This window comes from Eurosta solidaginis, chromosome 5 (genome assembly GCF_040869045.1).
Source record: "Eurosta solidaginis isolate ZX-2024a chromosome 5, ASM4086904v1, whole genome shotgun sequence".
Classification (NCBI taxonomy): domain Eukaryota; kingdom Metazoa; phylum Arthropoda; class Insecta; order Diptera; family Tephritidae; genus Eurosta; species Eurosta solidaginis.
In genome coordinates, this window is record NC_090323.1 from 206,208,157 (window position 1) to 206,229,925 (window position 21,769).

At 37.8% G+C, this 21,769-nt stretch overlaps 1 protein-coding gene across 3 annotated transcripts in view; it reads right to left on the reverse strand.

Annotated features, from left to right (window-relative positions):
• Nucleotides 1-21,769, reverse strand: part of Ak1 (Adenylate kinase 1) — a 70,502-nt gene that overhangs the window by 21,424 nt on the left and 27,309 nt on the right. The window contains exons 2-6 of one of the 3 annotated variants that reach the window (XM_067787790.1): nt 5,513-5,609; nt 5,347-5,372; nt 1,349-1,432; nt 700-822; nt 486-628 (exon numbers count right to left, since the gene is read on the reverse strand). In XM_067787790.1, the coding sequence (XP_067643891.1) occupies nt 486-628; nt 700-822; nt 1,349-1,426 (344 nt within the window). In that variant the 5' untranslated portion in view covers nt 1,427-1,432; nt 5,347-5,372; nt 5,513-5,609. The remainder of the gene's footprint in view (nt 1-485; nt 629-699; nt 823-1,348; nt 1,433-5,346; nt 5,373-5,512; nt 5,610-21,769) is intronic. The other 2 variants (XM_067787789.1, XM_067787792.1) reach the window with 2 other exon arrangements.

Below are 21,769 nucleotides of genomic sequence, written 5' to 3' on the forward strand. Positions count from 1 at the left end.
CCACCGCCTTTTAAAACCCTCATTAACACCTTTCGTTTGATACCCATATCGTACAAACAAATTCTAGAGTCAGCCCTGGTCCACCTTTATGTCGGTATCCCTAAATGGCGTCCACCTATAGAACTATGGCCCACTCCCTCATAAAATACTCTTTAATGTCTTTCATTTGATACACATGTCATACAAAAACATACCAGGGTTACCCTAGGTTCATTTTCCTACATGGTGATTTTCTCTTATTTTGTCTCCAAAGCTCTCAGCTGAGTATGTAATATTCGGTTACAACCGAACTTAGCCTTCCTTACTTGTTTTATATAACTGGAATTGCAGACCTCTCTAGACAGTGCACTACTTTTCACGAAGACCGGCGTAATCTATATTTGAAACCAAATATGATTTGGTCAAATATGTAGTACAAACAAGATTCATATTCATTCTCAAACTTTTCACCGTGTCATTATTTGTATTATACTCGAAAAACTTACCCATCAATTAAGAAACCTTTAGAATCGCACTTTTTCTCATCTATAGCTCTAGCTAGTAGGCATAATACCGCTTCGTTCGGCACCAGTTTACCCTCTTTCATAATTGCTTGCAATTCTTGCCCTTTACTAGAGCCAGAGGCGACCTGAAATAGAATTAACAATATATTTTAGATATGTATGTATAAGCATATGTGTATGTTGTATAATAACTTACTTCAGCGCGCAGCAAATCACCAGAGCTCAGATGTGTAAATCCATATTTTTCCACGATTTTAGCGCATTGTGTGCCTTTACCACAACCAGGGCCACCCAAAATCCAGATAATTGGTACGCCAACCTGAAGTGCGAGATAAAAGATATAAATTGAGTGTTACGATGTATTAGAGCTTTGAAATATTTAATAATTTTAGCATACGCAATTTATTTACATAAGTACTATTACGACACTTTTGAATACCAATTAATTAGTTTGGCAAAATTTCAATTTTTTTTTGTTTCAGATGGGCAGATAGACATGTTAGGACATGTTTTTGTTAATTGAAGGTTATTTGGCCCACAGCATTTCGTTTCGCAGATTTATCAGGAATATAGGCAATGATATTAGTATTTCGCAGCATTTTAATTTCAGGCAAATAAATAAGCGCTTAGTGAGGGAGGTTAGAGCTTTGTATTAAGAAAGTGCTATTCAAGTTTTCCAATTCATTAATTTTAAATTTTTTTTTATATTGAGGTATACTATACAACACCCGTGCATTTTTAATAATTTCCAGGTCATTTCTTTTTAATATCTTAAATTTTACTCTCTTCAGTTATACTTTAATTAAACGTAATTTGTATGTTTTATGTTTTTATTTCTTACTTACACCGATTTGTGCTCTTCGAATTTCGGCGGCTTTCAATTTTTCATTGGCATCCTTCTTCATCGCCATTTGATGACACATAAATAACTGGACAAACACATACATAGTGTAATTGTAAGGAAATTGTGGAAATATATATATATAACAATAATGTATGCAAGTGGACGAATGTAAGTATGTTATTTTATAAATTTATGTGTATTTTAAATAAATTCATTAATAGATTGTTTTAGCTCATAAAACGGTTTAAAGCTTTAAAAAAATAATTTAAAAAAAATTTTAAGTTAAACGGTTTTATTGAAAACAATACTTACATGAAGTAATAATAATACTAAAAGCTAGAAAATAATTAGGTAGGTCCTAGGTACTAGTCGTCACACTCCTCATCAATCTGGGGCGTTGATCAGATAATTAAATAAAAGCGTTGGGCGCGTGAAATTTTTAAAAATGTGAGGCGTAGCATAACCTTATTAAGGTTCAGTTGGTCTTATATGTATATGACTCAATAGAAATTTGACGCGTCCAACTCTTTTATTTAATGTCTGATCAACGCCCTAGATTGATGAGGAGTGTGATGACTAGTACCTAGGACCTACCTAATTATTTTCTAGCTTTTAGTATTATTATTAATCATGTAAGTATTGTTTTCAATAAAACCGTTTAACTTAAAAATTTTTTAAATTATTTCATTTTCGAGTTTTTAGTCTTTATTTAATTGCCTATAATTTCTCATTCTATTTAGTTCATTCAGTAGTATAGCGTCATCAATCACAAGACGAACAGACTACATGATTCCCTATCTGCGCTTTGAGGGAGATCTTAAGGCCGCAATAGAGGTGGACGGTTGACGCAAGGGTGCGCAAATGGCGGACGAGGCGATACATGTCTACACCGATGGTTCCAAAGTAGTGGAAGGAGTAGGGTCTGCGCTATACTGTGCTGATCCGGAAACAGCAGATCCTACAGGCTGCCGGATTACTGTAGCGTTTTCCAAGCGGAAATATTAGCCGTAACCAAAGCAGTAGAAACCCTGGAAGAGAATAGCTTAAGCTGCAACCGTGTTAACTTTTATATTGACAGTCAAGCAGCAATTAAGGCAATAATCTCGCATAGCACAGCATCTAAATGCGTGTTAGAGTGTAAGCAGTCTCTGGAGAGAATCGGGACTGGGAGAAGCATACATCTATATTGGGTCCCAGGGTATATGGGAATAGATGGGAATGAAAAAGCGGACAAACTAGCTAAAAAGGGCGCATCCCTTGAAGCTTGCTCCGTAGATGTCCCAATTAGATTGGGCGAGATTAAGCGAAGTCGAGAGGTGCACATGATCGACCAAGCGGGAAAGGCGTGGGTTCAAGCGCGGGGCTGTAAAGTGTCGAAGATTATGTGTAGGTCTTACAACCTTAGACTAACACAGTTGCTCATATCATTAAAAAGAGAGGACTGTAGACTCATGAGTGAAGTGAATTTAAATGTTTCCTTACTTCTCCAAATTTTTTTTCTAAACCACATTTGAACCATAAGGAACGAAAAAGAAAAAAAATTCGAAATAGATTAAGCCGTTGTTGCGTTTTGGCGGGACTAACCCATAGCAATTCTAGTTTATATATGTACGTCTCTAATTAGTAAAAAAATATTACGTATCTGCACGGGTACCCGTCTTTTCAGGTGGTACGAATATGTTTGCGTGTAATTTTATTAAAAATGTTTTTTGCCCATTGAAATTTAGTTTGATCTTTCATTGAGGTCTTAGAATTTTCTTTTTCAGGCACTAACCATTTTCTTCCATTAAACATAAACTAACGGAACCGGCAGGCATTATTCTGCCACTACTTTTGTTTATCTGCATGTTTTCGAACAGTTGCAAGAAGTTTCTATTCCTCAGTCTTAACCTTTACTACCCCCTCTCGCTTCGTCGGCTCTTTCCCTTATTTTTTCCATTTTCTTTCTTTGTTCATTTATCTCAACCTATATTCATATCTCTCTCCAAATTTATATTGCTTTGCCTAACCTCCTCTTTTCATATCAGTTCTCTTTCCTTTCACTTCCTCTTCCCATTAACTTGTTGAATAAAACTTTTTCGAACAAATCAGTCCATTTCTCTGAATTGGGCATTTTATACACTAATCTTGATTAAACTAGTTATTATTATTAGGCCTCGATGTACTGCGACCCTTATTTAGATCAATTGTGCTTGATTAAACTCCTTAATTTAAATTTTCTATCGGACCACGCCTTTGGAAGCAGAGCAAGGGGACGGCCCCCACTCCGCTGCAAGGACCTGGTAGAAAACGATTTAAACACCCTTGGTGTGACCAATTGGCGCTAGTTGCCAGAGAGAAGCGACTGGTGCCTTGTTGGACGGCCATAACCGTTTAAACGGTTAAGCGCCAATTAAGTAAGTAATTTCAAAAAAGTTCATATTTTGCTTTTCTCCTTATACTTCTCTCTAACTTCCTGTTTTACTTCACTTACTCTCTTCTTCAACGCCTCCTCTCATTACCTCTTCCGCCCTGAATTTTCTATCGCTTTTGCTCTTTTCCCTTGCTCTGTCTTTATGTATCTCTTTATCTGTACCACTTGGATTTCCTTCTTTCTCGCCTCTCCTCCCCCCACTCCATTTCCCTCTTCCCTCACCCTTCCACTCTTCGTTTTGTGTCATCGGTATCAATTTTCCGAATAGTTCGCACAATGGACTGACATTTAGGGATGAAACTCGTCAACCTTGAGATGGCCTTGGAAAAAGTATCGCCATCTCTGAAATTTGTTCGTAATTACCGACTAACTAAGGTATACAGTTATATCACATCTCGTTCTTTACTTACCGATTTGAAGTTGACAAAAAGCAAAATCAAAATAAATTAAAAAGTTCTGCGTTTAACTCTTTCGTAGAATCATTATAAAAATTTGCACTGATCCTGATTTAAATAAGCAGGTTATTTTTTAAAAACCAATCCATTAAACGCACACAAATCCGAACCAGGTGAAAAGACGGTACCGGTGCGTATACATAACACTTTTTTTATTATATGATATAAAAGATTTAAATATAAATAAATATAAGGCGCGAATAACATCCGAAGAGATTTTAGGCAGAGCTTCTCTTCTTTTTTTTTTCTCTTCCAAGTTGCGTCTTGCTCGTTTTAATTTTTCCTACAAATTGGTGGGACGGGACTTGCTTGTTTTATGCCGACTCCGAGTGGCATCTGAAAGGCAGATGAGTTTTCACTGAGAGCTTTTCATGGCAGAAATACAGTCGGAGTGCTTGCCAAACACTTTTTTCAACAATCAAAACAACAAGGCGAATTCAGTACCAGGTGTTGCTATCCCAACAGCTGATTGCTTCTTCTTGCTTATTTTCCATACAACGCCTTGACAAAAATTTCAGTTAATCGAAATCAATGAAAATTTTCTTTTGACGCTTTGCCATGTTGTTGTTGTTGTATTAACGATAAAGACACTCCCCGAAGACTTGCGGAACGTTCCGGTAACAAAGCACCATTAAGGTACTAGCCCGACCATCTCGGGAACGATTAATATGACCACATTAAACCTTCTAGGACATCCCGCCCTCCCCACACCCTAGTTCCATGAGGAACTATGGGTCGCCAGAGCTTCGCCTGCTAAATATGTGTAACAGGATCCCCCGTAGGTGAGGTTGACAATTTGGTTGTGAAAGCTTTGAAGCTATATATCTTTGTATTGCGCATATCAACCCCTTGAATCCCCCCACTTTGCCATCACCTGGTATAGATTCGCCTTGCAATCAAAGCGAGTTTTGAAAAACTTATAACTTGTTTTCATATAAACCAAAATTGATTGGGCTACAATGCATGCTTACAAAAATACTGAAAACTGTTATTCAAAATTCAAAATTTCATGCAGACTTTTGAAATTTTCGAAATTTTTCGAAAAAGTTGATTACATTGGTTTGCATAGTTTTAGTTACACAATATAAAAAAAATATGTATATGAATATATAGTTTATGAAATTAACTTACTGCTATTTTCAGTTTCGCAACTGTAGCTATAGATGTGCACGTACAAAAAATCATAATTTATCATCATCATAATATTGACCATATATCAGTGTCGAATAAAACATAAACATATTTGTATTATTTTTTTATGCTAATTAATGGTTTAAACAACAAAAAAGACACATACTATATTCATAGGAGCGATCATCTTGTCAAGTCTTTGTTTTTTGAAATTCCGGTAGCACTTTCAGCAACTCAGTTCGCTATTGTTCATAAATATTTGGCTGTCAGTTGTGAATGAATGAAATTTATAAATAAATATTTTTTTTTTTTTAACACATACATATGTATATATTTACAGTACTGTGTGGAAAATAATTGGTCAATTCACAAGAGTGTCATATTTATGTAAAATTTTAAGATTGGGGTTGTTTCCATGGGATTCAATATAAAATCGAATAGGTCGTAGAGGAGACCTTGTGAGTTGCCTTAAAATATATGTGTTAAAATGTATTTAACGAGATTTCAACAAGTAAGCATTATTACCGCGAAGTCACTAACTAGGGATCAAAATTTCTGGTTCATAGCTAGACCTAAAGTACCAAATAAGTACTACTTACTTAGTTCGATTGAAGCACGATTTTCTCTAGTTCAAAAACTGGCAGTTTGGTTATTTTATATTTAACACGCATTTGATAAATAGATAGCCTACAACAAAAAAAAAATCCTTTTACTAGCTTTAAGGAGCTTCGACTATGAGTATTCCCTTTTCCCTACACCTTAAAGCTATTCCCACTGACTTACCCACTGGTTCGGAACTATCTAAAAATGGCACTAGAAATTGTGTGTAGAATTTTGATCTGGTTCGGAAATAACGCAATAGAATCAAGAAAAGAACATACATTCTAAGCACACACATGTGCATGAAATTATTAAACACTGAATTCAAAAAAATTTGGACACACAGCACTGTGAGTGCCGTTTGAAATAAAACTCATGCTCTTGCGAAATATTTATACACATGCTCATGTGCGTGCTATTTGCTCAAAAAAATTGTTCATATAATTGTGCGGAGTGTTGTAAAACTCATGCATACATAGGCTATAAGGCATTTACCGACGCCCTACGCGTCATCTTAGATAAGCCATTCTTAAGCTCTACGGTGATAAAGAGCGAGCAAATTGGTAGATTAGAATGGTCCCCTCTTACATGTAATTCTTTCGATATACTGCAAAAATGTGCTATTGAGAACTATCTAATGACTTAAAGCCAAATTAAACTTCCTTAACCCTAACACCATAGTCGTAACCATACCCATATCCATAACCATCTCAATGTGATCGATTAATGGTGCCTTAACCTAAAAATCGTTAAAATTTCATAAAAATTATGAAAACGCAAAAAATTACAAACATATTCCACAAAAAATAAGTATCTTAGTCATAACGTATCCAAAACAATGAAGAAAATCTAAAAAAGTTATTAAATTCACCAACTCAAATATTTTTAGGTTATGGATATGGCGAGAAACCAAAAACCAATTGATTGTTTATGGCGTTAGCGTTATGGTATGGCGCCATTAATCGATTACATTCCTTTCCATAAGGTAGGTTCGATCAGCTGATTTATCTGGTTATGGCTTTATGGTTATAAGTCACCATTAATTCGCCCTTTAAGACTTTTAAGGTCAACATCATAATGAAAGAGAGAATTAATTTGGGGCTCAAATTAGTAGAAAGTTGCATGGTTCATCTGGCAGGACTATTAAAACTGTGTGAACAGCGAAAAAGATAGTCAAACAGAAGTCTCACACTATACTAACCTTTCGCATGCTTCGAATTCCACATCACCTGCCAAACAGGGGTGCTGGTATCAAATTTGGAGATGGCAAACGAAATGGCAAATCCCCTGCTTTTGCAGAATGCTCCAGTCGTGATCCATAATCAACTCACATATATTGAGCAAACATTCATTGCACATTTCAACATTTAGCGGTCGGCAACGGGTACTCATCTTTCTGTTCTCAATATGAAGACAACATTTGTGAGCGATCAGCTCTCGTATACATTGGGCTTAAAACTATGGGCAGCTACGCATGTACATACATGTCAGAATATAAGAACATTTCAAAATGGTTTGTAAACAATTTAAAGAGGTTGATCTACCTAAGCACCACGAGAAATGTTTTGAAGGGGTGCCAGATGCGTTACTTGGGTCCGAGTTTCTTTTTTGTGTGAAAAAATGTGTGTTTTGTTTTTGAAATCAGAAACATACTCATCGATTTGAAATTTTTTGTACACAGCAAAAGAGCATAAATTGTATATTGTATATATAATTGCTTTCTTCCAACACATATGCTCTGCGAGCTAAACATTGCACAGCTCATGTGCATGGGTGTAAAATACAAACTCTGAAAAAAAAAACTAAGCAGTAAATTTAGAGGTTTCCAATTCAGTCACCCTAATCCAGACATATTCTTCATGTATTTTTCTTTAGATGCAACATCATACAGTTAATTAACCTTCAATTGCCAATTTGCAATGTTTACCAAAAAAGGTTAATGAAATATGTATAATAAACATTTTAAGCCCTCCCTTTTTAAATAGTAATAGCTTCGGAATATTATCACATTTATGTGAAACCAACGCGCAATAAGCAATAATTTTTATTAACATTTTTCGAAAAACTATTGAATATATATTGAACGCTAGCCATAGCAGTTTTGAATTCCGCCAATACAAAATAATAAAAATAAAATAAAAAAATTTTAAGCACTTCCTTTATAAAAATGAACAAAAATCAGCCAAAAATATCTCCTTATATAAAGACATATTCTTGCTAAACTTTGATTTTTAAATTTTGATATAGAAATTGTAAAAATATTTATGAGAAGTAAAAATATAAAAGTGGAGCGCACATTACTTGGATTGGAAAGTTGGGAGGAAAGGAGATATTATTAGTCAGTCAATTGTGTTCCACCTTTATATTTTTACTTCTCATAAATATATTTGTAATTTCTATATTAAAATTAAAAAATCAAAGTTTAGCAAGAATATGGAGACATTTCGAAGCTTTTTGTATTGTGTCATTGGCTGTCATGGACCTCTGAATTAAGTTTGAAATTTGAAGTATCTAGCTCATCGAGAAGTTTTAAAAGCTGATTTGACAATTTTCAAATTCTTATCTAATTATTTCGATCCGTGCGCCATCTAACGGATTTTTTTGCTTTTGTTGCATTGTCACGGTGTTCTAACCTATGTGTAAAGTTTCACGGTTTGTAGCTCAATGAGAAATCGATTGCAAGATTTGTATGAAAAGCGGACAAACATTCAACCGACCTCATATAAAGAGTAAAATAAGGAAACGATCTATAATTATATTATTTGCACAAACATTCACTCACGGAAGAAGTGTTGGCACATGGAATTTTTTACCCAGGGCTTAGCCATTTAAATCATGTACAAATATGTAATAAAATCTACATACATATATAAACTAAATTTTAATATCTTACGAAAAAATTCAATTTCGAAAACCTTAAGCTAAATTAAAAAATGTTCGCGAAGAATTTTTAGAACTTTTCTGAGTACATAGTCAGTTTTGTATCTCATTGAATTTAAGTCTAAAGAAATATTAATCCTTATCCCCTAGCAATTTTTTGTCAGCTGAGCTGAACATTTTCTTGCTTATAAAAAAATACGTTCAAATAAAATTCAATGAGCACACAACTGCATACACACAAATTCTGCAGCGCCGCGCTTTTGCCCACACGAGTGTTGCACCATCCTTTGCCAAATCATCGGCCTTTTCATTGCCTTCTATCCCTGTATGACCGGGCACTCACTAGATGTATGCTCAGGCCTGAGCGAAGTTTTTTCAATATTTCTTTATACTCCAGAACACTTCCTGACAAAGTACTGTGTGCGTTTATGACCCTACTCGTCTCCTGACTATCAATGTATTGTAACGAATTTACTGCAATTTCCCTTATTTGCAACCTTCTGCCAACGTTCGAATCACTAAACTGTTGAATAAATAACTCCACTATTCAATAATGCAAAATGGCCTTTATTAAAGTACTTTAGAATAACACTACTATTGCTCGCCAGATAGCGTCTTAAATCAAACTGATTGTCGTGCCTCTACTGTTGCTGCCTTTTATACTCTGTGATTTCTCGTTCGCATCTTCTAGGCGCTTCCATTTCTAGAATTTACTAGTTGGTTATCAGCTATAAAATTACTACGTTTATAGCTTCTCATATGCGCGTGTATATGTGGGCACAATTATAATTGCATACTTTTGGGAGCATCTCAGATAAGATATCTGCATGTGTCTGTGCGTCTCTTCTCCGCTGCGTGTACGTACATATTGTAGACATAATGATTGATTTATTGATGTGCATACAAGTCACTGCTTAGCATCGGCTTAGAGATGATAGTTTCCCTTAGTGTTACTAATATTCGTCACTCTGCCCTCCACCTAAGTCTGATCGTCCCGATCAGACAAATCTCTAGATCTAAACGCTGCCAGCCTTTCTAAATGAACCACTTTCATTTTGGTTCGTGGTTTGCCAATGGTTTGTATGCGGTACACTACATCGTTGATCCGTCTTACAACTTTGTATGGGCCTTCCCAATTACACTGCAATTTCGGGGACAAACCTTTTTTTCGTTGTGGGTTGTATAACAGCACCAAATCTCCTTCCTGAAACCCTTCCGAATTAATTGCTTTATCGTACTTCGCTTTCATCTTGTCACTCATAATCTTTGCTCGTTGCCTTACCAGATCGTGTATCTCTCTCAGCTCTTCTTCCAAGACACCAGTGGATTTTTTGACATTTCTCTCCGCATCGGCATCTATCCCATACTTCAAATCAGGTGGCAGTCGAAGGTCATTGTCCAAAATTACCTGTGCGGGAGTTTGGCCCGTTATCTCATGTACTTCCGACCGGTAGGCCATCAAGAATAATGATATGTGTGTATCCCACTCCTTATGGTACTTGTCTACTACTCTCCTTAAATGCTCCTCCAATGTTCTATTGAAACGTTCCACCATACCATCGGATAAGTGTGCAATGCAGTTGTCCGTGTTTTTCGAATGCCCAACTTCTTACACATTTCTTGGAACACAGCTGATTCAAAATTCCTACCTTGGTCAGAATGTAACTCCATTGGTACACCATACCTTGCAACCCAATCGTTTGTAACCACTTCTGCTACTGTTTCCGTTTCTTGGTTTGGGATTGGGTATACCTCTGGGCATTTACTGAAATAATCCATAACCACCAGTACGTATTTGTTTCCGCGGTTGCTAGTAGGAAATGGACCTGCGACATCCATAGCGATCCTTTCAAATGGTGCACCTGAAATATACTGCTTCATCTGGCCATGACTTCGTGTTTTGGGCCCTTTCACTCTGTTGCAAACCTCGCAGTTGGCAATCCACTCGGTGACCGACTGACGGCAACCAACCCAATAGAATCTCTGCTTAGTTTTCTCGAGCGTCTTCGTGATTCCAAGATGACCTCCACTAGGACCATGATGCAGCTCGCTGAGCACGTCAGGAAACCTCTTTCTGGGAATAACTATCAGTTTCTTCTTACATTTACCATCCTCACTCTCCCATACTCGATGCAAGCAACCGGATATCAATTCTAAATTGTTCCACTGTGCCCAATATGACTTCGCAATGGGACTCTCTGCTGACATCTTCTCTCTGCTGGGTCTTCCCTTTCGTTCGAGGCCTTGCACAACATGTCACAGATATGTATCTTCTAACTGACACTTTCTTAGTTGTTCCTTGTCCCATTCATCCGTACACGTTATAGTCATTAGCCGAACATCTATAATGTCTTCTTTGGCCTCGGCCTTTGGACAGTGCTTGCATTCCAAACTACATGGTCTTTGTGACATTGCATCAGCATTTCCATGTGTACTACCGTTTCGATGCTCAATGGAAAAGTCATAGCTTTGTAATCGCTCGATCCACCGTGCCAATTGTCCTTCCGGATTACGGAACTGCAGAAGCCATTTCAACGCTGCGTGATCTGTCCTGACACGGAATCGCTGGCCGTAGAGGTATTTGTGAAAATGTTTAATGCACTCTACTAATGCCAACAGCTCTCTCCGCTTAACACAGTAGTTCCTCTCTGGTTTTCTAATCGAACGGCTGTAATATGCAACTACCTTCTCCTGTCCATCGACCAGTTGTGATAAAACGCCTCCTATAGCATATCCACTCGCATCTGTATCTAGAATAAATGTTGCTCCTGGAATCGGATATGCCAACATTGGGACAGTGAACAAACGCTCCTTCAATGTTTGGAAAGCCACTTCTTGCCCATTTTCCATTGTAAGCTCATGGAGGCTATGGGCTACGCTGGAAAAATTTGGTGCAAATCGGCGGTAATATGTGCACAGCCCAAGGAAGCTTCTCAATTCATGTAGGTTATGTGGTCTTGGCCAATCCTTTACAGACTATATTTTTTCGTTCGCTGTGCAGATGCCCTCTGTCGTTACCTTGTGGCCCAAATAATTTACTTCCTTTTTAAACAGCGCACACTTTTTGGGACTTAGTTTCAGACCAGCGCCAGCTATTATCTGGAAAACTTCCTCCAAGTTCTTAAGATGTTCATCAAAGTTCTTGCCCAATACTATGATGCCGTCCAGGTACACCAAGCATGTTTTCCAATGTAGTCCTTTCAGTACCTGGTCCATGAGTCTCTCAAAAGTAGCTGCTGCATTACAAAGTCCAAAAGGCATCACTGTAAATTGCCAAAGAGCATCACCTACACTGAAGGCTGTTTTCTCTTTATCTTCCTCCTTCACCTCAACTTGCCAGTAGCCGCTTTTCAAGTCGAGTGTAGAAAACCATTTCGTACCAGATAGCGAGTCCAGAGTATCGTCAATTCTTGGAAATGGGTAGCTATCTTTTTTCGTGACGTCGTTCAACTTGCGTTAGTCCACGCAAAACCTCATTTTCCCATCCTTCTTCTTCACAAGTACCACCGGTGAGCTCCATGGACTTGCTGATGGTTCGATGAGGCCGCTGTCGCTCATTTCTTATACGCTTTGACTCACAACTTCCCGCTTCGCCAGTGGAACACTACGAGGAGCTTGACGTATCGGCCTCGCGTCTCCAGTGTCAATTTGATGTTTCACAACATTGATGCGGCCTGGTTTGGAACCATCCTGGTCAAATATGTTTGCGTACTTTAGGAGCAGTTGCTTTGCCTTACTCTTATAATCTTCCTCTAGCCCCTTCGTCCATGCCATGATGTCATTTGAAAGATCAGTATAACTAGATGAAACGTGCTCCTGGAGCTGCTCACAGTTAATAACTACTTCAGCCTCTTGGTATCTTCCCAAAATAGCTTCTTTGGTCAGTTTGAGTGGTGACTTGAACTCATTGAGTACTCTTACCGGAATACGTCCATCTTGTTTGTCATATAGCCAGGGTTTTTCCTACAAGTATGTTCGGTGCTGATTTGTTTGCTGTTTCGACAACCCACAATTTGTTTGTCCCACAATCTCCATCAACCTTTGCCCAGATGACTGCTTCTGATTTTGGTGGTATTTGCTGACTCTCTTCCACCGGCACTCGTTTACTGCTGTAGCCTCCCTCGTAGCCGAAATTAAGTGGCACATCCATGTTCTTATATCGCATCGTCTTGCTTTGCATATCGATCTTGATGCCTTGGTCGATTAAAAAGTCCACTCCAATTATGATTTCATCAACAATCTCTGCCACTATAAAATTGTGTAGTACCGTGACGTTCCCAATTGCTACTTCACATGCTACTTCTCCAATTACCTGGGTGTCCTCTCCCGTGGCTGTACGTAATCTTGCTTCAAGCAATGGTCTTATCTTCTGGTTGACTAAATCTGATCGAATGATGGAATGAGATGCACCCGTATCTACAGTCAGTAAATGTTCCTTTCCATCCACATGTCCTCCGACAGTAAGATTGCTTGACCTTCTTCCAATTTGCGATATAGAGATTATGGGGCATTGAATTGTGGGAGCCAGCTGTCGCCCTTTGCGGCTGACTCGTTTTAGTTTAACGATTGTGTGGACTTGGAGATTTGCTCATCTCCTTCAGCTCTGCGTTTACGGCCACCCACATTTTGGAACTATTAGGGTTGGTATATATACCACACTTAAAGCATTTGACTGCATCATTTTTCTGTTGCGTTCCCTTTAAAGCTTCCAAAATTGCGTCTACCCACTCTGGTCTTTCTACTTCCAAACGATGAGCTTTGTATGCTGGTTTATTCAATAGTGAGGCAGTTTCCTGAGGCAATGCATGTGATACCGTTTCTGAAAATTTTGGCTTTGGGTTTGCGTATGTAGCTCGCTTTGTTTTGACGTCCCGTATGCCATTTATAAAGCTCTGAATCTTTACCTTTTCAGTGTATTCCATGGGTGCGTTCGCATTTGCCAAATGAGCCAACCTTTCAACATCCGAAGCAAACTCCTGCAATGTCTCATTTGCTTTTTGGTAACGGTTTTGCAACTCAATTTGGTATATCTGTTTTCTATGCTCGCTTCCGTATCGCCTCTCTAGAGCACTCATCAGAGTTTCGTAGTTGTTCCGCTCTCCCTAGGGAATCGTCTGTAGGATTTCAGCAGCAGATCCTTTCAATGCCACAATGCTGAAAAAACTGGGCAATTTAGTTGTAGCTCCTGTATACGACCTTTTAAAGTATCTACCTTAGCCTCGATTCTGTTCTCAAACTGCATTATTTTTTCGTCCATACGGGCTTCTAGTTGTGCAGAAATCTGCGATGACACCTATGCTGAAATTTGTCCCGATATTTCGGATATACGTGCCTCCTGTGCTTCAATCCTGGATGCTATTTGCGACAACATTTCGGATATACGTGCCTCCTGTGTTTCAATCCTTGATGTTATTTGTGACGACATTTCGGATATACGTGTCTCCTGTGATTCCATTTGGGATACCATATATGTCTTCTGTTCTGCCAGTTGAGATGTTATATTTGTCTTTTCTCTTCCAGTTGAGTTTCCATTTTGGATGTTATGCGTGTCTCTTGGGATTCCAGTTGGGATGCCATTCTCGATGTTTGAGCAGATATTGCAGCCAAAATCATGTTAAAGTCTGTGCTCGTAACTGTTTGCGATGTTTCGTTTTTCTCTTCAATTTTTGTTGTTGTCTCGTCCCCATCAGGATAAAAGACATACTCGTCCACATCAATTCCTTGCGACTCCATTACCACTCGTAGCCGTGCTTGAAGTTCGATCTTATTTCCAGTTGTATTCAATCCACGGTTCTCCAACTCCTTTTTCAGTTGCTGGATCTTTAATTCACTTAACTTTGCCATGTCCAAGTTGTATTCGAAATCTTCAGATTTTATTGAACAATTCCTCTTTTGACACCAATTGTAACGAATTTACTGCAATTCCCCTTATTTGCAACCTTCTTCTAACGTTCGAATCACTAAACTGTTGAATAAATAACTCCACTATTCAATAATGCAACATGGCCTTTATTAATGTACTTCAGAATCGCCAGATAGCGTTTTAAATCAAGCTGATTGTCGTGCCTCTACTGTTGCTGCCTTTTATACTCTGTGATTTCTCGTTCGCATCTTCTAGGCGCTTCCATATCTCGAATTTACTAGTTGGTTATCAGCTATAAAATTAATACGTTAATAGCTTCTCATATGCGCGTGTATATGTGGGCACAATTATAATTGCATACTTTTGGGAGCATCTCAGATAAGATATCTGCATGTGTTTGTGCGTCTCTTCTCCGCTGCGTGTACGTACATATTGTAGACATAATGATTGATTTATTGATGGCATACACAATATATATTGGCGCGACTGTAGCTTAAGCATGCTTCCACCACGGCGAGAATCTTCGCCTGAGAGACGCTGCAGTTATCTAGCAGCCTGTAAGATCTACTTGTTTCTGAATCGACACAATAAACAGTAGACCCGACCACTTTCGTTAAAATTTTACCATCCGTTTACACGTGTATAGTATGTTCTGCCATTTCTGCACCATGGCATCTTCCGGCTCAATTCGAAGATCTCTTTCGAAGCTCAGGCACGGGACCAGATATTCTGTTCGCCTACAGATTGAACTTTAGTTTATATAGATTTTATTACATATTTGTACATGTCTTTATAAAAAATTGCGAAAATTTTAAAAAATTAAACAATAATAGCTGGAAATAGCAAAAGATCCTTGGCCCAATACTTTTTTTGGTGAATGTACTTATATAACACAGAAATCCTCACAAAAAATCATATATATTATTTCTAATTGCTATTTTTATGTACGGGCCCTTTTTCGCTCTTATTTGGAATCCAAATCTATAAATAAAGTTTTGGTTGTAAAAATGGAGATTCGGGCTATTAGCGAGCTTTGGGCAATTTTGGTCGTATTGCTTTTGTTTAGCTATATTTTATTAAAATAATTTGTTCAAAATAAGCGATTGTGAGCACACAAAGAAATCTGTTTGTCCTATGGCACTATTGTGAATATTTGCACTGCATTACCGGCAGTTGCTATTATACGCTAAATGGCAGCCCAAGTGTAAGTTTTAATTGATTGATAGAACAGCTGATTTCTGTTGATATTTGGTAAGAGACTTTTATATTTGTTGTGTAAGATGCGCACGGGTCCGGCTCGTATAAATAAATATGTTTTTGTATGTACATACATACATACACATCTGTCGGCGGAAAATTGGAAAAAATCGAAAGGTTGGTTAGGTTAGGTTGAACCGGCCGCTCCATGAGGACCTCACATAGACTGAATGAGTCCGTAGTGTTACCAGAAGGTTATTTGCAACGACCAAACTGAAAAACCCTATCAACAACCAGGACCTATGTTATAAAATCTACCCCCCCCCCCTTCCACCTCTTGGAAAATACTAGGACTAACGCCAATTGCTGCTTCTATATCTGACAGCTGTATCACTCCTTATAGCTGTAGTATCATCCTGGCAAGGGCAGGGCACGTGCACAGAACGTGCTCGATCGTTTCCTCCTCCAACCAGCACTTCCTACATCTGCTATCACTGACCAAGCCAAATTAAAAGGCATGTGACGCCAGAAGGCAGTGTCCAGTCAGAATACCCGTCATGAGTATACAGTCCTCCCTTTTTAATGATAGAAGGAACTTTGTTAGTATAAGGATTGTAAGAGGAACTTTGTTAGTGTAAGGGTTTAAGACCTACACATAATCTTCGACACTTTACAGCCCCACGCTTAAACCCACGCCTTTCCCGCTAGGTCGATCATGTGCACCTCTCGCCTTCGCTTAATCCCAGTCTAATTGGGACGTCTACGGAGCAACCATTAAGGGATGCTTCCTTTTTAGCTAGTTCATCCGCTTTTCATTCCCATTATAGATGTATGCTTCTCTCCGACCCGATTCTCTCCAGGGACTTCTTACACTCTAACACGCATTTAGATGCTGTGCTGTGAGATTGTTGCCTTAATTGCTGCTTGAATGTCAATATAAAAGTTAACACGGTTGCAGCTTAAGCAATTCTCTTCCAGTGTTTCTACTGCTTTGGTTACGGCTAATATTTCCGCTTGGAAAACGCTACAGTAATCCGATAGCCTGAGGATCTGCTTATTTGCGGCTCAGCACAGTATACCGCAGACCCTACTTCTTCCACTACTTTGGAACAATCTGTGTACACATGTATCGCCTCACCCGCCATTTGAGCTCCCTTGCGTCAACCGTCCACCTCTATTGTGGCCTTAAGATCTCCCTCGAAGCGCAGATAGGGAATCATGTAGTCTGTTCGTCTTGTGATTGATGACGCTATACTACAATGGCCGTATGGTCGGCGCTCAAGCTCCCACGAGCCTGATTGCAGTTATTAACGCTATGTTCTTTGCTACCAGGTCTACAGGTGGAATGTGCAGAATGGCATACAGTGCAGACGTTGGGGTTGTTTTCAGTGCTTCCGTAGTGCTAAGGATTGATAGTCTGCATATCCCCTCTAATTTTTTGAGGTAGGTTGTTTTTTGCGTGGCTTTCCACCAAATGTAGATATACAGTAAAATTTCTTTGTAACGAACTTTAAGATAGGGGAGTCCTATTATTGCGATCCAGTCTGGGACATTTTCAGTTTTTGACCTGCTTTCCATTTTGTTCTCTCTATAAAGAATTTCCGTATAGTGAACTCGTTTACTAATTTTTTTCCAGAATTCAAAAATTTTTAAATCCTTTATATAAGAGCTCAAGTGCTCTCAAACTTCCGGCCATGAATTTAGAACAAAATTGGTTAAAGTTGGTATAATGGAAGCAATGGAACTATTCCGTCTTTTTTTAGACTTGGGTACATTATAGAGGTTTGGCTGTACATGTATCTTATACAAAGTATATAAATACATAAGCGGACAAATAATGTATATAAAGAAATGACGGGCAATCTTTATACCTTTTAGAACAAACATCGAGCGTATTTGCGGCAAGCTGTTTGTCTAGTTAACGGAGAGAAGGCGTATAGCAACAAAATTGCAATTTTTTTTATAGACAATACCTACTAAAAGAGAAAAACATACTAAAAATATAGATCTTGCAACCATCTCAAGGTAAAGGCTAAGGCAAAAAGTTTTTCTCGTTAATTTAAAAAGCAAAGAGCCATGAATAAATTTGTGTGGGCGCTGGGTTTTCCGCCAATGTCGGCACAGGGGCAACTTTAGTTGAATATGTTTATAAAATATTTTCCGCTATAAAACTAGAAAGTGTATACTAAAACTTATGGTTTGTGCCAACTTTTTAAATTTTAGATTAGGTGTATTCTCTTTGCCTTGCATAGTTGCAACAGAGCACGAAATGTAAGCCTCTGAAAGACGCTTGAGTTTAACAACACTCGTATCTAAGAATTTGTTTAAAATAAGACATAGGCTGCATGTGTCCATAGTGTTACTAGAATTTGTTTGACGACCAAACGAGAAAACCCCGAATTAGGTATAAGGCATATACTAGACACTTTTTAGGGCCTAGTTTATTTGCTGCCTCGAGATATGACAACTCTGCCGTCCCTAGTAGCTGGAGCCTTGACGTGGAGAGAACAGAGAACGTGCTTAACCGTTTCTTGCTGCAGATCGCACTTCCTTTATCTATTGTTACTGACGAAGCTATTATTAAACGGTTTTATTTAGCTGGACTTGACAGGTCGGCCGGCCGTTGTAAACGAATTTTGTAATTAAAATTTAAGTAACTTCCCGATAAGCTGCAAGCTTGAAACTTGGAATATAGTTCAGAACCCGATGACAATGCAATAATAAGAAAAAAACAAACTCCGAGAGGTGGCGCATGGATCGAAATATTTAAAAAAATCGTATTTGTAATCCGATTTGGCTAATATTTGGAACAAATATTAAATACAGTCCGGTAGAAGTGACATCAAAATACTTTGGAATTCGAGGAGGAACAAGCATAAGTGGCGCCGAGTCGAGTAGTCTTTGGAAGGATTATGTGTTGAGGACTTAGACTGTAACAAATTGTCAGGAAAGAAATCGTGTAATAATGAGTCACTAAATGAACTAAATAGAATGAGAAATAATAGGCAATTAAATAATGACAAAAAATTTGAAAATAAGATAATTAAAAAAAATTTAAGTTAAGCGGTTTTATTGAAAACAATATTTACATGAAGAAATAATAATACTAAAAGCTAGAAAATAATTAGGTAGGTCCTAGATACTAGTCATCACACTCCTCATCAATCTAGGGCGTTGATCGGACAATTAAATTAAAGCGTTGGACGCGTCAAATTGCTATTGTAGTCATATATAAGATCAACCGAACCTTAATCAAGTTATGCCAAACCTCATGATTCAATCACAAGAGGTTTGCTCGACTGGCACATTTTTTTGACAATTGCAACCATTTTGCTCCCATATGGAGTTGACATCCGTTAACTGTGTTGTTGTTTTTTTGCGATTTTTCGAAAAATATTAGTAGTAGAAATAGGAAGCAATCGGTTTACAAATATCCGATATGTACTGAACTGCACAATTACTTAGAACATTTTTTTTTAATTTTATGGTGAATTTATTAACTATGTCATGATCTATTAGTGTGGCTGAACATAGGTTTTATGAAAAGTACGGACACCAAGGAATTGTTCACTTTCGTAAACCTATGAGCATACGAAACCTAAACCGATTCGAAATTCATCGTTCAACGTCAAAAACTCGACTAGTAAATCTAATCACGTGAAAATATCATTAGTAAATAATGGAGATGCCACAACGAAATGTACTCTAGAACAGAAGTCGACTGCTAATACGCGTTATCGAGAGAGGTGACCCCGACAACAATAATCCGAAGGCGGAAAAGAAAAATTTTATCTCTGCCCGGAGATATTTGCAGTCGAAGTTGGCAATTTTTGTGTGGTTGTTGTAATGTTGTTGTGCACGGAAAAAGATTTTGTGTACAAAGGCATGTTGCACGCATTTAGTTTTGATCCCACCTCATTGGTGGACCGGTCAGGGTAATTTTTCTTAAAGCTCGGCTTAAGGCCGCCAACAAAACCCGGGGTAATTTTTCGGTTTTTCGTTAATATCCTTTCAACGAGATACAATTCTTATTTCCGCCTTCGAATTATTGTTATCGAGGTCAATGCACGTCTTTTGACACCTCTCTCGATATTTTTGGGCGCGTATTTGAAGTCGACCTTCCGTTTATCCGGAACACTTTTATGAATACTTAACCGTTAAAGTTCTAAGACAATGAGCCGTTTTCTTTGAATTTTTTTTTGTGTCAGTTCATTGCGGCTGCTGAGTAGAGTATCACCCTATGTCGGCTGTCTCTTCAAAATCATGCTATCTCAAAATATTTTTCAAAAATTTCCCATTTCAGGATTTGTCATAAAACCGCCCTATATTAAAGTTAAATTGAAGAACGCTTTATCTCAGAATGCCTTTCATTAACTCCCTTTTATGTCAAAATGCATTGAACATATGCACATTTTAAGATAGTGTATTTTTGAATAAAATTCTAGCGTAAGGATTCTTCAAACAAATTCTGAAAGAATGACCAAACCAACATAACTTTATCAGTTCACGAAATATTTAGTAGAAAATAAATTATTTCCCCAAAAACTTTTGGCGTTTACAAATTTATTATCACTACTAATATACTACCAAAGATACTTTTCTACTACAATTTCCGCTGAAGGTGATTGAATTATTCCCCGTTTTACTTAGTTCGTAAAAGCAACCTGTCCAGGTTTCTCACTTTGGGAGTGTCAAAGATATGTCATCATTGGAGAACAAACCTCTAGTAATTGAATCATGGATTCGCCTCACAATGTTAGAAATTTCACGCGCCCAACGTTTTATTTTATTGCCTGATCAACGCCCTAGATTGATGAGGAGTGTGATGACTAGTACCTAGGACCTACCTAATTATTTTCTAGCTTTTAGTATTATTATTACTTAATTTTATTTATTTATTTATATATATATATATTTAAAGTCGACGACAAACTATGGTCGACTGCATAATATAAAAGATATATAAATATACAACTCAAAAGATAAAATTTAAGATATATCGAGCTTTCAACAATGTTATATTACAAACAAAGAAATATTAATGAACATTACTATTTAATTTCAGAATATAATAATAATAAGAAATATGAGCAGAAATAAGATCTTATGCCGAAATCTTATACTGGCGGAATGCATCAGATTCCGCTCAGCATGATTTCGGAATGCAGTGGATTCCAATCTCCCTGTTGGAATGCAACAAGATTCCAATCAGCATGTCATGGGAATCCGGCAGTGCTAAGAGTAGTGTAATGAGGATACGCCATCACAAGGCATAAAAAAGTAACATGACCTGTGTTGTTGGAATGCACCGGATTCCAATCAGCTCGATGCCTGACCCATAAGATTATACTGCCGGAATGCATACGATTCCGGTCAGTGACTCATGAAAAAGCATGTTTTTTACGTTGTTGGAATGCACCAGATTCCAATCAACACAGTACTGTCTTGTTCCTTCTTAATGATACATGTTGATAAATGTTCCTCCATCCTTAAGCGAGACAGTTCCTGTTTTTTTATCGAAGTAATAAAATGCTGGCAAATTAAATTAGCTTGTATCTCTTAAATTAGATAGGCAAGTATTGCATTAGGTATAGTGGCAAAAGTACATTCAAGACTGATGCAGCTATACAAGTCATTGTAGTGCGCGCACCAGATAAGAAGAGGATTATTTTTAGCAAAGTTTCGTCGACAAAGGGGTAAATAGAAAGGAACGTAGTGTCTGGATACTCTAGGGGGAACCGCAAAAAACAAGCGGCTGAGGAGGTCCGCGGAATCAATTTCTCCAATAATGAGCTTATGGATGAACAATACCCCCAGTAATATTCTCCGATTTTCCAGAGTGGGTAAGTTAATAAGAAGAAGTCTACTTCTGTATGGAGGAAG